Below are 15,018 nucleotides of genomic sequence, written 5' to 3' on the forward strand. Positions count from 1 at the left end.
GCCAATGAATAGAACAGGATGGAAAAACAGGATTTACGTAGCTGATCCCGTATAGATGGGACAAGGCTTTGATTATGATGATGATTTTTTTCATAAAATACATATTTGAATTTTTTAAGTGTTTTATGTGTTTCATGTTCGGAGAGGCGGCATCTCGCGCCTTCCCAAGGGACTGATTATGTAATTTCTTTCTGATTTAATGGAAAAATGATCTTTTATCTATAAAAAAATACATATTTGGATTGTGATCTTAGCTTTTCCCATGTTTTGTGTTTTCTAAGAGATAATAAGGGCTGTAGATGTGATTTTTTTTAATATAGTTTTGTTCTTTTTGTTTTATTGATAGTTTAGGGAGGTTGCTTTTCTTTTGATCATTGAATCTATTATACTAGGCTGTTTAATAGTTGATATAGGATTCAGATTAGTTAATGGGGAGTTCCTTGTTAGGGTGGGTTTGATTGAAGTTTAGCTTTCTGTTCTTCTCCCTTGGTGATTGTTTTGGAATGGTAGAATACTGATATGTTTCATTCTATTGCCAATGGGCATATTTATACAGTAAGCTTCTGCAATAAATAGAAAGAAGTAAAAATAGAAAGAAGAGAAAATAGAAAGTACAAAAATAGAAAGAAAGAAATAGAAAGAAAAAACTTTCTAAATCAATCCTTCCACAATCTTAGGAATATATACAATTCTATTTTCAGATCTGAACCAGTAACCCCACGTTTTCCAACACTTCCCCTCAAGCTGGTGAATAGAGATCCTCCATTCCCAGCTTGGCTATAATTCTCCGAAAGTCTGTACTATTGAACCCTTTAGTAAGTACATCGGTCAGTTGTCCTTTTGTAGACACATAGGGAGTGCAAATCAACTTGCTGTTCAGTTTCTCTTTTATAAAGTGTCGGTCAATTTCGATGTGCTTCGTCCTGTCATGTTGAACAGTTGTGAGCAATATTGATGGCTGACTTGTTGTCACAATATAGTTTCATAGGCTCTTCTCGTGGAATCTTCAGGTCTTCTAAAATTATCTTCAACCAGAGTAATTCACACACTCCTTGTGCCATAGCCCTGAATTCTGCCTCTGCACTTGACCGAGCCACTACATTTTGCTTCTTACTCCTTCAAGTGACTAAGTTTCCTCCTAAGAAGGTACAGTAATCAGAAGTGGACCGTCTATCTACTGGAGATCCTGCATAATCGGCATCTGTATATGCTTCAAGAGTCAGTCCTCCATTTCTTCTGAATAAAATTCCTTTTCCTGGATTGGCTTTCAAATAGTGCAGAATTCGATGAGCAGCCTGCAGATGAACTTCTTTAGGATTATGCATAAACTGACTTATTACACTTACAGCATATGCAATATCCGGTCGTGTATGTGCAAGATAAATGAGTTTTCCAACTAGTCTTTGGAACATCTCCTTGTCTACACTTGCTTTCTCGTGGGCTTCTCCTAGTTTGATTGGGATCTATAGGTGTGGAAGCTGGTTTACATGCCATATTTCCTGTTTCTCTCAAAAGATCAACAACATACTTTTGTTGAGAGATAAAGATGCCTTGTTTAGAATGTGCAACTTCAATTCCGAGAAAATACTTTAGTCTCCCCAAGTCTTTTATCTCAAATTCTCTGGCAAGACAGTTTTTCAATGCTTCCTTCTCCTTTTTATCATTCCCAGTAACAATTATATCATCCACATAGACTAATAGTGCAGTAACTCCCCCTGAGGCTGTGTGTTTGATAAACAATGTGTGGTCACCTTGACTTTGCTTGTAACCTGTACTCAGCATTACCTTCGTAAACCTTCCAAACCATGCTCTCGGAGATTGTTTGAGACCGTATAGTGCTTTCTTCAACCGACAAACTTTGTTCCCTTTAATGCCTTCTCCAAAACCCGGTGGAATGTCCATGTGTATCTCCTCTTCTAGATCACCATGGAGAAACACATTTTTTACATCAAACTGTTGCAAATCCCAATTATAGTTAGCAGCCAACGACAGTAACACCCTTACTGTATTCATTTTAGCTACTGGGGCAAAAGTCTCCTGATAATCTACCCCATAAGTCTGTGTATATCCCTTGGCTACTAGGCGTGCTTTGTATGTTTCTAATGACCCATCAGATTTGTACTTAATTGTGAACACCCATTTACAACCTACCGTCTTCTTGTTTCTTGGTAGATCCACAACTTCCCATGTGTTGTTTTTTTCTAATGCCTCCATTTCCACTCTCATGGCTTTTCTCCACTCCTTATTAGAAAGTGCCTCGGCTAGAGTATTAGGAATTGGAATGGTGTTAAGGCTGGCTAGAAAACTTTTATGGGATTTAGAGAATCTTTGGAATGATACATATTTGGCTAAAGGGTACAATGGTCGTTTGGTACATTCTCTGGTTCCTTTTCTCAGTGCAATAGGTAGGTCATACTCATACTCAGACTGTGAAGGTGTAGGTTCAGGATCTAAGCATCCCTCAGTTCTAGGATTAGGAGTTGAATCTTGGACTTGCACAGGTTGAGGATCTGGATTTTTCCTCCTAGAGTAAACCTGCATATATCTCACATTATCATTCACATCATTCGTGGGGTTAATAGTGTCCGAATTTGGTCAATGGTCGGGTTGTTTGACCTTTGTTGAGACTCGGGAATGTGGGGCTCAGAGGAATGTGACTCAGAGGGATGTGATTCTTGACGATTGAATGTCTATGAGGAGGGTAAAACATCTAGGGAGAGTAGATCCGATGCCTTATCTTCCATTAATGAGGGCTCCCCCTGAAGATAAGGTTGAGTGAAAAAAGATTTTCCTTCCTCAAATGTGACATCGATGGAGGTGTAGAATTTTCTGGTGGCTGGATGATAACATTTATAACCTTTCTGAGTTGGGGAATATCCCAAGAAGACACACCTGATTGCTCGTGGGTCTAATTTTCCCTTATTATGGACATGAACAAAGGCAGTGCAGCCAAAAATTCTTGGTGTGAGATTATTTGAGGCTCGAATATCAGGGTAAAATTGAGAAAGGACTTGTATTGGGCTTCGGTTGTCAAGAACTTTAGATGGTAGTCTATTTATGGTGTAGGCAGCAGTAAGGACAGCTTCCCCCCAATATTGTTTTGGCACCTGATTTTGAAAGAGAAAGGCTCGGGTGGTTTGCAAAAGATGGCCATTTTTTCTCTCAGCTACCCCATTCTGTTGGGGAGTGTTAACACAGGAGGATTCATGCACAATGCCTTCTTTCTGAAAAAATGGGGACAAATTCTGATTAAAATAATCTATAGCATTATCAGATCGAAACCTTTTAATTCTCACACCAAACTGAGTTTGGACCATGTTATGAAAGTTGGGAAGAATCGTACCCACATCAGATTTAGACTTAAGAAGAAAAATCCATGTGACCCTAGTGCAATCATCAATAAAGGTGACGAACCATTTGGAACCAGTAATGTTGGGAATTTGAGAAGGGCCCCATATATCCGAATGAATCAAATAAAAAGGAGTTGAAGATCTTTTATTGTTGATTGGGAAAGAAACCCTTTTGTGCTTAGCAAGTTCACAAACATCACAATGAAAGGTTTCAACATCAATTCCTTTAAACAAGGAAGGAAGCATTGTTTTTAAAATAGGAAATGAAGGATGACCAAAACGGAAATGATGACGCCAAATTAAATCTTTATTGGAGGTAGATAAGAATGACTCGTGTGTGACATGCATAATAGTGTGAGATGATTTGCTGGTTGCTTCAAGGTAGTAGAGTCCATCTCTTTCCTTAGCAAGTCCAATCTTCTTCCCCGAAACCTGGTCCTGAAATACACAGTAAGAAGGGAAGAACACAACATTGCAGTTCACATCCTGGGTGAGTTTATGTATAGAGATAAGGCTAGTGGATAACTTAGGAACATAAAGCACATTTTTAAGTAATAGGGATGGAGTAATTTGAATATTCCCAATCCCTGCCACTGTGGTGAAAGAACCATCAGCAACAGATTTTTTTCTATTACTAGGACAGGGTGTATAGGTGAGAAAATGTAGTGAAGAGGGTGTCATGTGGTCAGTAGCTCCAGAATCAAGAATCCATGGAAAAACACTAGTCGAGGCATGTAATCGTAGAGATAAAGACTCACCTGAGAGAGCAAGAGAGGTAGAACCACTTCTTGGTTTCAAGGATTTCAGGAAGCACCTTAGCCTTTCAATTTCTTCATCATTAAATGGTCCCTGACTTGAGTGCTCTTGCTGCGGGGTTGTGGAGACATTATGGGCCTGTTGAACTCCTTTTGAAACTCCTCGATTTCCCCATTCCTTGCTGGATGTGGGAGGTTTCCCATGAAGTTTCCAGCACCGATCTTTCGTGTGTCTGGGCTTCTTGCAATAGGTGCACCAGAGGTTATCGTTAGAGTCACGAGTGGTTGTGTCACGAGCCAAGTTGTGATTGTTCTCACCCTTTGAACCACTGTAACTTCCTCCCCTTGCCACCATGGCTGAGCCTTCGGGATCTTTAGGCTCAAGCATGATTCCACGACGGCTTTCCTCAGCTCTGACAAGGGCTATGACTTCATTCAATGGAGGCACTTCTTCTTTGCCAAGAATTTGTATTCGGACTTGATCAAATTCAGCATTCAGTCCGACCAAAAAATCATACACCCTATCTCTTTCAATAAAATTCTTCAAGATCAGAGCATCATCTGCGCACTTTGTCTCAAGAACCCGATAATGATCAAGCTCATGCCATTTGCAGCAGATTTGCATACTCTGTAACACTCCTGCTCCCTTGTTTGGCCGCCACAGTCTTCATTTTGACCTCATAGACACGAGCAGCGTCATGGGCTTTGGAATAGGTTTGTCAGACATTGTTAATGGAGGAAAAATAAGGCCAGCAGGAAAGGAGAATAAAAGAACACTTCTGGTTACAGATCAACACTGAAGGTCAGAAGAGAAAAACACAAAAAACTGGCAATGAAGGCCGAAAAAATCTCAAGGTTGACAAACCTAGAGATCTGATACCATGTTTTGGAATGGTAGAATACTGATATGTTTCATTCTATTGCCAATGGGCATATTTATACAGTAAGCTGCTGCAATAAATAGAAAGAGAAATAGAAAGAAAGAAAAATAGAAAGAAAAGAAAATAGAAAGAAGAAAAAATAGAAAGAAGAGAAAATAGAAAGTACAAAAATAGAAAGAAAGAAATAGAAAGAAAAAACTTTCTAAATCAATCCTTCCACAATCCTAGAAATATATACAATTCTATTTTCAGATCTGAACCAGTAACCCCACGTTTTCCAACAGTGATTTCTTATCACCACCTCTTGGAAGAGAAAATTTTCTGAAGTGCAATCATGTACCCCATATTTCACACACTCTCTATCCTCTAACTTCACCTCCACTTCTCTCTCTCTCTCTCATGTGATACCAATCAATATAAATAGCTCTCCTCTTTTACTTACTTTGACATACACTAGTAAATAGCAACATGTATATAATATATTCACAAAATTATGGTATTATGCACAACATATACACACACAACACTCAATGGATGCTCCAAAAGCTAGGAGCTTCTCAAGGGTGGTCGTAGGTTGGATGAACATCAGAAATCAGATACCATGGCAACACCAAAACATGATGGAAGAAATACAAGATTTGGGAAGGGGCAGAATTTTAGTAAGCATATGGGTTCATAGATCAGCCAACTGTATAGCTCATGCTTTGGCTAGCCGGTGTGTAAACAGGGATCAAATTTTCTTGGGGATTTGTAGTGAGATTGGAGGGGGGGGGGATAAAAAGTGAAAACAGGGTGGGGTTTAGGTGGCTATGCCAGACTAAAGTGAAGGTTTTTTCCCTTTGTAAATATTCTATTCATTCTTTATTTCAATATCAATAAAAATCAAGTTATCCATCAAAAAAAGCTAGTGGCTTCTGAAGTTTCAGAACAATACATTCCATGATCTGGCTACTTGGTATATAATGTTCCCTGAGCATAAATTTATCCTCTCCATGCGAAAAAGCAATGGTTGGAAAATTATAAACTGGGTATAATTATTTATTTTTCCCTTTTTGAAAATTATAAACTCATTTAATGAGAGTTTCACCGTTCTGAGTCATAATATCATTTCCCTCTCTAAAATCATACATGTCTATGTCTGTTTAGAGAAGATAGAATTCTTACACATTTCTTTGTTATCTTATATACTAGGATTATTAGATATATTATAGTGAATCTTCTGTAGAATGTGCATTTTTCCAAGCTTTTTCCTCTTTCATGCTTCTTTAATTGGCTATCCCTAACAGTGCTTTTTCTGCTGCATGTCCCTTTGATGCATGTTATCCTGTGAAGCTTTGCCAAAATGAGAGGTGTGTTCATTAACCCCTTTTCCAATTTGATGACATAATCTCTTTGCATACTATGTTTTCCCTTTTTGCATTACTTTTGAATCAAAATGTTTTTAAGGTGCATGGTGCATCCTGTTGTGAGATCCAGGAATTATAATATTCAAATTTTTTATACATAAAATGACAAAATCTAACTTATCTTTTCATATAGCATCCTTATCATCCAGTGTTTTAAAAGCGCAAGGCGCAGGGGTCAATTTGTGTCTGAGGTGCAAGGCACAAGGCGTGCGCCTTTTTGAAGCAAGGCGCAAAAATACAAAAAAAAAAAATGCTAGAAAATAAAAAAGTCAGAAAATTCAAAAAAAAAAATAAATATAATATTACTAAAAAGATAAAGTTAAATTTAAAATAATGCTTTAAAAAACCTATTATCTAAAATTAAAATACATAAGCATAAGATGTAAAGCATATTCAAATGAGAATTTAAAAATAAAATCAAACATATAAAACATTTTCAAGCATATAAAACCTCTAATCTCTTTTTTCACTCAATTGCAGTACTTCACATAGCTATGTAATGTAAAACATATTACATTTCTGATTCTACAAGCCGCCTTTGTGCCACGCCCCTCGAGGCAAGCCCAAACAAGTCCACGTTAGGTCTTAAATTCTTTGTGCCACGCCTAGGTGCACCAGGCGTGCGCCTTTTGAAAGGGCTGCGCCTAGGACCTAGGCGAGGTGCATACCCTGAAATGCGCCTCGCCTGTGTGCCTAGGCGTGCCTTTTAAATCACTGTTATCATCAATTATAGAAATTTGAAGTTAATTATCTTTCTGGTTTGAGAAGATGCCCTTGCATTTTTCTTTGATTATTTTGCTCTTGTATAACAGGCATCAACATTATGGCGGAAATAGACATTCCTGGTCATGCAGAATCATGGTAACAAACAGTTTTCCATTGTTTTTGTTTAATGATTGTTTCACAATGGCATATCAGGAGGGCTTAAGATTAAGCTGCTTAATGATAACAGCTATAAAGAGTCAGGCAACGTTTGGTGAGAGCTTGGATGCTTTTGTTATTAATAAAAGATGATGGCAGTACAAAAGGAAAGAAAAGAAGCTACAAAATTTTAAAAGAAACAACACAAAGATCTAGCCAAAGCTACAAAAAGAAACTTGAAGTAAGAGACATTCAAATGGATGAATGGCATCCACCTCTGGCTCTCCATGTTTTCTACCAAACATTGCTTTTCAGATTTCCATTCCTGGAAGTTTGTGAAGGCTGAAAAGCAGTGGGGTAGCCATCTTATATTAGGGCTGAAAGTCAGATTATGCTCAACCTGAGCCCGCTCAAGTTGCAGCATTATTATATGGGTACTAGCTGGGAAGTAGGTAAATTCCCTGGAAAAGGAGATTTTTAAATGCTCAGCCTTTTCAACTTATCTATCTTATACATTCATGTGAACACCTAGGGGTTATGGCTTTGAAGTTTGTTTGTGCTGTTACAGGGCATACCAGAGATATCTTCTCCTCTTCAACACTTTCTTTGCTTGCTTCAACTTGACTAACCTCTTCTTCCTTTCAATTCTTGTTGTCCTTATTGCTGCTCCAAAATCTTGTGATAAACTGCTCCAGAGCCTCTGTCATAATCTTCTAGTGGTGCCCCTCTCACCCTTCTTGTAAGCATATTGTCTCCCTCCTATTTCTACCAAATCTTTCGCAGAGTATAATGAACCAACCTTCAATATTATTTCATTTCAAAACCGTACACTTCTTGCAATCCCTACTCAATTTGTTCTTCCACCCTAATGTTTTTACCGACTGTACTGCTCCATCCAAGAAGCCTTTTCAGCCATTCAACTGAATCCCAACACAGCAGCACTGCGGATCTCTTATCCTCTGTAATCTTCAATGTTATGTTACCTCTGGCTTTTGTTTCTTCAAGTAGAAATCGTTTCTTCTCCATCATGATCTCCCTCTTCCACCTGGTAGCTGGGACAAAACCCTCTCCTGTTAATCTCAATCTCTATCTCATTCATGCTACCTGTAATCAGTGGATGTCGTGACCCCCCCATCATTGGTTCATAGTCTTTTTTGCAGGCACTATCCTTTTTCTTATAACATTCTTGTGCCTCTATTATGTATAAAATCTGCTTGATCTGTTATTGACAAAAAAAGATATTTACTGTTATAACACAACAATATATGCAGTCAGTTGTTGCCAAGTTGATGGGGTCAAATGCAGTGTTATGCACTCTTTTGACCCCTTAGCAACAGCAAATCAAAATTTTGTTGGAATGAGTGGAAAGTCTCATTCTAGAAGATTGAATTGGCCAGAGGATGAAATACTACTTACAAGAGAAGCTAGAAGGGTGTCACCTTATTAGAAGTCCACCTTGGGTGTGGTCCCCTCATATTCAGTTTCTCCCTAGTCACCCCTCCCTTGAAAGAGCATCTGTTATTTCCCTATCTTGGCATTCACCTGAGTGACAACTCAGGTTTGATAATAGCTGAAAATTACACCTACAGTAAATCAGATAATGCAAGAAAAGAAGAAAAGAGAGAAAGAGAAAGAAGAAGAAAAGAAGTTTCAGCAATAGGTTGTGGAAGAAGAAAAGAAGGGAAGAGGGAAAAGAAGAATTCGAACCTCTCTCTCTATCCCCCTTTCATCACTTTTATTAATAATTCTAAATCTGAGTACAATTACTTGGATGTCCTTAATGGGGCGGCCAGCACTAAAGAAATAATTAAAGAAAATAAAATAAGGCCCATAACTAAGAAACATATCTTTTAAACACTACTTAAAAGAAATAAAGAACACTATGGACCATTCGGCCCATTCTCACTACACTCCCCCTCAAGCTGAGCATAGAGGTCAATCATAGTTGTCAAGGTGTTGCCTAGGCGTCGCTTAGGCGACTAGGCGCCCTTGGCTGGGCACCTCGCCCAAACACCTTGACTTTTAGCAACTAGGCGCACTTCTAGGTGACTAAGCGCCCACCTAGGCAACAAAAATGACAAGGCGGGCACCTTTTATAATATCACTTATATTGTTGTATCTTATTAATGTATGTGTAATACATTTTATTATATGCTATATATATCAATTATACTTTGTTTTGATGTACTATTGAAATTTAAAAGATCAAAGGGTTTTGAGAAGAGAAAAAGAAAGAAAGAGGAAAGAAAGAATATAATAATAAAGTTCTTTTTTTCTATTCTCTCTCTAATTAAATAAAATAGAAACTCTATCCTTGTTTTTTTTTTCTATTTTACTTTCCATCTTGAATATTTATCATATAAAGTTAATAACCTTCTCTAGCTACAAATTAATATGAATTTGCTCTATTAAATACTTATTATAGTAGTATTGTTTTTGAAAATAATGAAATTAATATATGTAAAAGATTTTTATCTTTTAGATGTGATGATTTGTCACATTTTTAGAGGAAATTTAATGTTCTTAATAAAGAGATTTGCTATTTTTTCAATTAACGTACATGTTGAATGGTATATAAAACTAGGAAACTGTTGACAGTTGTTGTGTGTACTGTTTAGTACCAAGGGTACTGTTGTAATTTCTCTCTTGTTTATATTGTATGACTGGGCCAGTATAAATAATAACTCTTACACTCGCCTCCAGTATTCTGGAGGGTTTTCAGTCCACTCGACTCTCCTCTCTTCTCTCTTCTCCTCTCCTCTCTTCTCTTGCTCTTGCTCAACATGGTATCAGAGCAGGTCGTCCAGGCCTGAAGGGTGGTGTCAAACAAACCTGCTGTTCAATGTCGTGCAGATGGTCTCTCCATCTCCCAGAGCTGCATCTCTCGAAATGCTAAGCTGTTGCATCCAGTTCGACCCAGAAGTTGTAGTGACTTTTCATCTCCCAGAGCTGTCACCATCGAACTCCTAATCTGGTGTACTTAGTTCGACCCAGAAGTTGCAGTGCCTTTTCATCCTCCAACCCAGAAGTTGTACCTCTTGTCTACTCGACTATAGAGAGGCTATTGTTTGAGGTTCGTAGAGGGAGTTCTGGCTTACAGAGAGGCTATCATCTGAAACTAAAAGAGGTACTGGTCATTTTTTTTCTGTTTGGTTGCCTTACTGATTGTCTGTTCAGCCGATTGAGGACTGCTGATTGACTGTATTTCTTGACAAGAAGAGTAAATGCATTCAGCTGTTTGTTTTTGGTATTGTGGACTGTTGATGCCCTGAAGATGATATTGTATTAATCTCATTGAATGACTGTTCAGCTACCCTATTGATCTCATTGACTGGTTGGCTATCAGGCCTACTGGTTAGGTCATTCAGACCTAGTTATGCACTGCAACTGCAGTGTTTCTTTTTGATTCCTACAAAATCGTAGGTCATTCATACCTGTTCTTGTGCTGCAACAGTAGTGTTCAAACTTCGTTCTCAGTGAAACAGTAGGTCAGAAGGACCTGTTTCAGTACTGCAACAACAGTGTTCAGATTTTTTTTGTTCTTAGTGAAACCGTAGGTCAGAAGGACCTGTTCTAGTACTGCAACAACAGTGTTCTGTTTTTGCTCCCAGTGAAATCCGAGGTCAGAAGGACCTGTTTCTGCAATAGCTTTGTACGACAATACTTATTTGGTTGCTGTTTAGTTTTATTCTGATATCATGGGCAGTGAGGATTCAGCCACATCTGGAGTTTCCTCAATGCTGAATGGAATGGGTGGGGGTGACCTATCCTTTCCTATGGCTGTTGTCCCTCTTGATGGTTTAAATTACTTAGAGTGCTCAAGAGGGATCAAATTATACATCACTGCAAGGGGGAAGATAGGCTATATTAATGGGAGGATAAAATAACCATCCTCTGGGAGTGCTGAATATGATAGATGGAATCAGGAGAACAATATTGTTATGTCTTGGCTCTCGGTTTCCATGCAACCTCAAATAAGGAAGAATTTCATGTGGGCTGAAACTGCAAATGAAATCTGTGAACAAGCAAAGTCTACATATTCAGAATTGCGACACTATGCCAAAATTTATCAATTGCAGGCAGCATCATCTACTTGTAGATAGGGGGAGAGATGTTTATCAGTTTATTACTCTGACTTGACCTCTGTTTGAAAGGAGTTGGATCACTACCAGAGTGTGGATTGGAAGTGTGATGAGGATGCCAAAAAGTACAAGCAACTTGTCTCCCAGCAAAGGGTGTTTGCATTCTTACATGGTCCAAATCCTATGTATGAATCTATCAGGGTTCAGATTCTCAGCTCTAAGGATCTCCCATCTATTCAGGAAGTCTATGTTCTTGTACAGTCTGAAGAAAGCAGAAGAAATTTGATGAACAACTCTGGTGGGAATGCTGTTGTGTTGGTTGCAAAAGGGGGTGTCTCTACTGGTGTGGGATCTTCCTCCAAGAAAGGAGATCTCTAGAAAAAAACAGAAGATAAAGAAAAGTTGTGGTGCACTCATTGCCAGAAACCTCGACACACCAAAGATACCTGTTGGGATCTTCATGGGAAACCAAAATGGGCTCAAGATCTGACTAAGAAGCAACGTTCAGAGGTAAATAAGAGGTCCGGACAACAAGGTATAAAGAAACATCACATGGCCAACATGGCTACTCGGGAGAATCAGCCCCCCATTTCTACCGACTCAGACACATCTCACTGGACCTGACTCGAGGGAGGATATTATGAATTTCTTCCGTGACCATTTAGAGCTCTATGGTAGAGCAATTTGTCAGATGGATGCTCCTCCCTCAACCTCTTTTGCATCTACGTCAGGTAACCCTGCCACTGCTTTCCATGTTGCTTCTCACACCCCCGACTCTCCATGGATCATTGATTCTAGAGCGTCTAAACACATGACTGGTACGTCCTCTTACTTTCAAACCTATCACCCTCTTTCTGGAAGAGATAAGGTGAGATTAGCCGATGGATCATACACTTTCATAGCTGGTCAAGGAACTCTCTCTCTTCCTCTATTAGTAGTGTTACTAATTCCTTAAATTGCTCAGTGACTTTTTTCCCTTCTCATTGTGTGATTCAGGATCTGGCCTCGGGGAGGACGATTGGTAGGGGACGTATGGCTGATGGACTTTATATGCTGGAGAATAAGGCTGGTCTACATGTTACAGAGTCTATGAGTCAGTCCTGTAAGAAAAAAGTCTATTTATGGCATTGTCGTCTTGGTCATTTGTCTTTTGAGTCTTTGAAAGTTGTATTCCCAGAACTGTTTAAGTCAATATCTGTTTCTGATTTTTCTTGTCAAATGTGTCAGTTAAGTAAGCATTGTAGAACTCATTTTCTTCAAAGAAATAGTAAATCTAAATCTCCGTTTCACATTGTTCATTCTGATGTATGGGGCCCTGTTACTTTACCATCTGAGAGTGGCTGCAAGTATTTCATTACCCTCATTGATGATTATTCTAGATATACTTGGGTATACCCGATGCGAACCAGGGAAGAAGTACCAAAAATCATTCAAGATTTCCAGCGGATGGTCTTTACTCAATTTCAAACTGAAATCCAAATTTTTCAATCTGACAATGCAAAAGAATTTTTTCATAGTGACCTCACGGAGTTTTTTGCTTCGCGTGGTTCCCTTCACCGTAGCTCTTGTGCCCGCACACCACAACAAAATGGTGTGGCCGAACGGAAGAACCGACATCTCCTTGAAGTGGCTCGGGGTTTACTACTTCATATGAATGTTCCCAAACGGTTTTGGCTTGAAGTTGTTCTTTGTTCCACTTACCTTATAAACCGTATGCCCTCACGTTGGTTAGAGTACAAAGCCCCACATCAACTTCTCATTCCTGAGGCTTCTCTTCTTTTTATTCCTCCTCGTGTCTTTGGTTGCCGGTGTTTTGTCCAAAATCTGTCTCCCACCCGTTGGAAATTGGATTCTCGTGCTATCCCTTGCATATTTCTTGGTTACTCCTTCACTCAAAAGGGATACCGTTGTTTTGATCCTGTTTCTCGTAAATTCTATGTCTCCATGGATGTTTCTTTCTTTGAAGATGAGCCTTTCTATCTGTAGAGAACACTGATGTGGGCCCTACTGGCCCCACTACAGTGGTCCCCACTGTGTTCGTAGGACAGCATGTGTAGTTATTTGTTCCAGTTATAGTAGTGTCAGTTTGTTAATTCAGTTGTTATTTATTTCAGCTTTTATTTACTTTATTTATTATGTAAGTACTAAGGGCAGATGTGTCCTTTCCATTATGTACTAAACATAACCTATAAATAATAAGAAAGTGGCGGCAGCAGAAGAGTAAGAATCGCTCCTTCCTTTCAACCACTTGTGTTCTCCTGTTTCTCTTCTATTCTCTCTCCTTTTCTCTCCTTTTCTTCTGTTTTGTAAACCTAAAACCTATTAGGATTCAAGACTGATTACAATCTTGATCTTCTACTTGGTATCAGAGCCTATCTAGGGCTTCTCATGTGTGTCTAGTCCAGCCGACCACATGAGGACTAGCTAGGGTTGGAAGCTTTGAAGAAGTATTCGGTGGCTTAATCTTAGAGATTACCAGGAGAGGTTCGCAGTAGTTAAAGACTTGCCGCAGCTTGCAGAGAGTTGGTAATCAGGAAGAAGCAGCGAAGGTTAGGGTTCAGGTAACCCTAGAAGACAGTAAACCGGGGTACATAAGTAAGTTTTTTTTATTGAGTTTCAGAGACTGCAATCAGTCGAGATAGTCGAGATAGGTTGGACCTATCTAGAAGTAGGGGCCGAACTGTGTTCAAGTTTGTTTCTAGGGTTTGACTTGCCAAACTGTGTTTAAGTCTGTTTCTAGGGTTTGACTGTTGGGCCGAACCCCTTCCCTCTCAGAGGTGATGCCCTACGACAAGTCCCACTTGTGCGGACTGCTTGGAGAGTGCAGCTGAGCACTTATTTCAGACCCACAGTTGAAACCCTAATTTTGCTCTTGCAGCAGTGGACCCCACAGTAGTGTTTCTCAGAAAATAGCATCTCAGATTGACAGGCTGCCTGGTACTGTGCATGCCGATTGATTTCAGATCAGATTTGAGTTGATTCCTTGCCTATACTGTGATAGGCGATTGATTTCAGATCAGATTTGGGTTGGTTTCAGATCAGATCAGATTTCAGATCAGATCAGATTTGTGTTGGTTTCGGATCAGTTTTCAGACCTGCTTGTTTGACTCTGTTTTCTGGTATAGTGACTCTAATAGTTTGTAGACACTGAATCTTGATCAAAGATGGAGTTTAAGGGTCAGGGAGAAAGTAGTTTTGGAAACCACAGTTATGGTAGTGTATCTGAAACCGGGTTTCAGATTACAACTATGAGATTTGATGGGTCAAATTATTTGGAGTGGGCTCAATCAGCCATGATGGCTATTGGAGGAAGGGGAAAACTGAGTTACCTCTTGGGAGATGTGAAAGAACCTTCCAAGGAGGACCCGACATACACCAAGTGGGTTCAAGAGAACTATTTGGTTATGGCGTGGCTGTGTAATTCTATGCAGCCACATATCAGTCGGAATTACTTGTGGGCAAAGACAGCCAAAGAGATATGGGATGTTGTGAAAGAAACCTATTCCCAACCCCTTAATGTTGCCAGAGCCTATGAACTGAAGTGTGAGGTGAACAACCTTAAACAAGGAGAGAAGCCAGTTTCTGTCTACTTCTCTACCTTGAAATCCTTGTGGCATGAGATTGACCATCTAGAGACCCTTGAGTGGGAGAGTCCCAAAGATGCACAGACTCACAGAAAGCAA

At 39.3% G+C, this 15,018-nt stretch overlaps 1 protein-coding gene across 1 annotated transcript in view; it reads left to right on the forward strand.

The window, feature by feature from the left end:
* The window catches only part of HEXO1 (beta-hexosaminidase 1), a 90,483-nt gene that overhangs the window by 13,026 nt on the left and 62,439 nt on the right, over window positions 1-15,018 (forward strand). The window contains exons 9-10 of the mRNA XM_010255019.2: window positions 6,319-6,335; window positions 7,205-7,253. Coding sequence (XP_010253321.1) covers window positions 6,319-6,335; window positions 7,205-7,253 — 66 coding nt within the window. The remainder of the gene's footprint in view (window positions 1-6,318; window positions 6,336-7,204; window positions 7,254-15,018) is intronic.

This window comes from Nelumbo nucifera, chromosome 2, assembly GCF_055504915.1.
Source record: "Nelumbo nucifera cultivar China Antique chromosome 2, China Antique-T2T, whole genome shotgun sequence".
Classification (NCBI taxonomy): domain Eukaryota; kingdom Viridiplantae; phylum Streptophyta; class Magnoliopsida; order Proteales; family Nelumbonaceae; genus Nelumbo; species Nelumbo nucifera.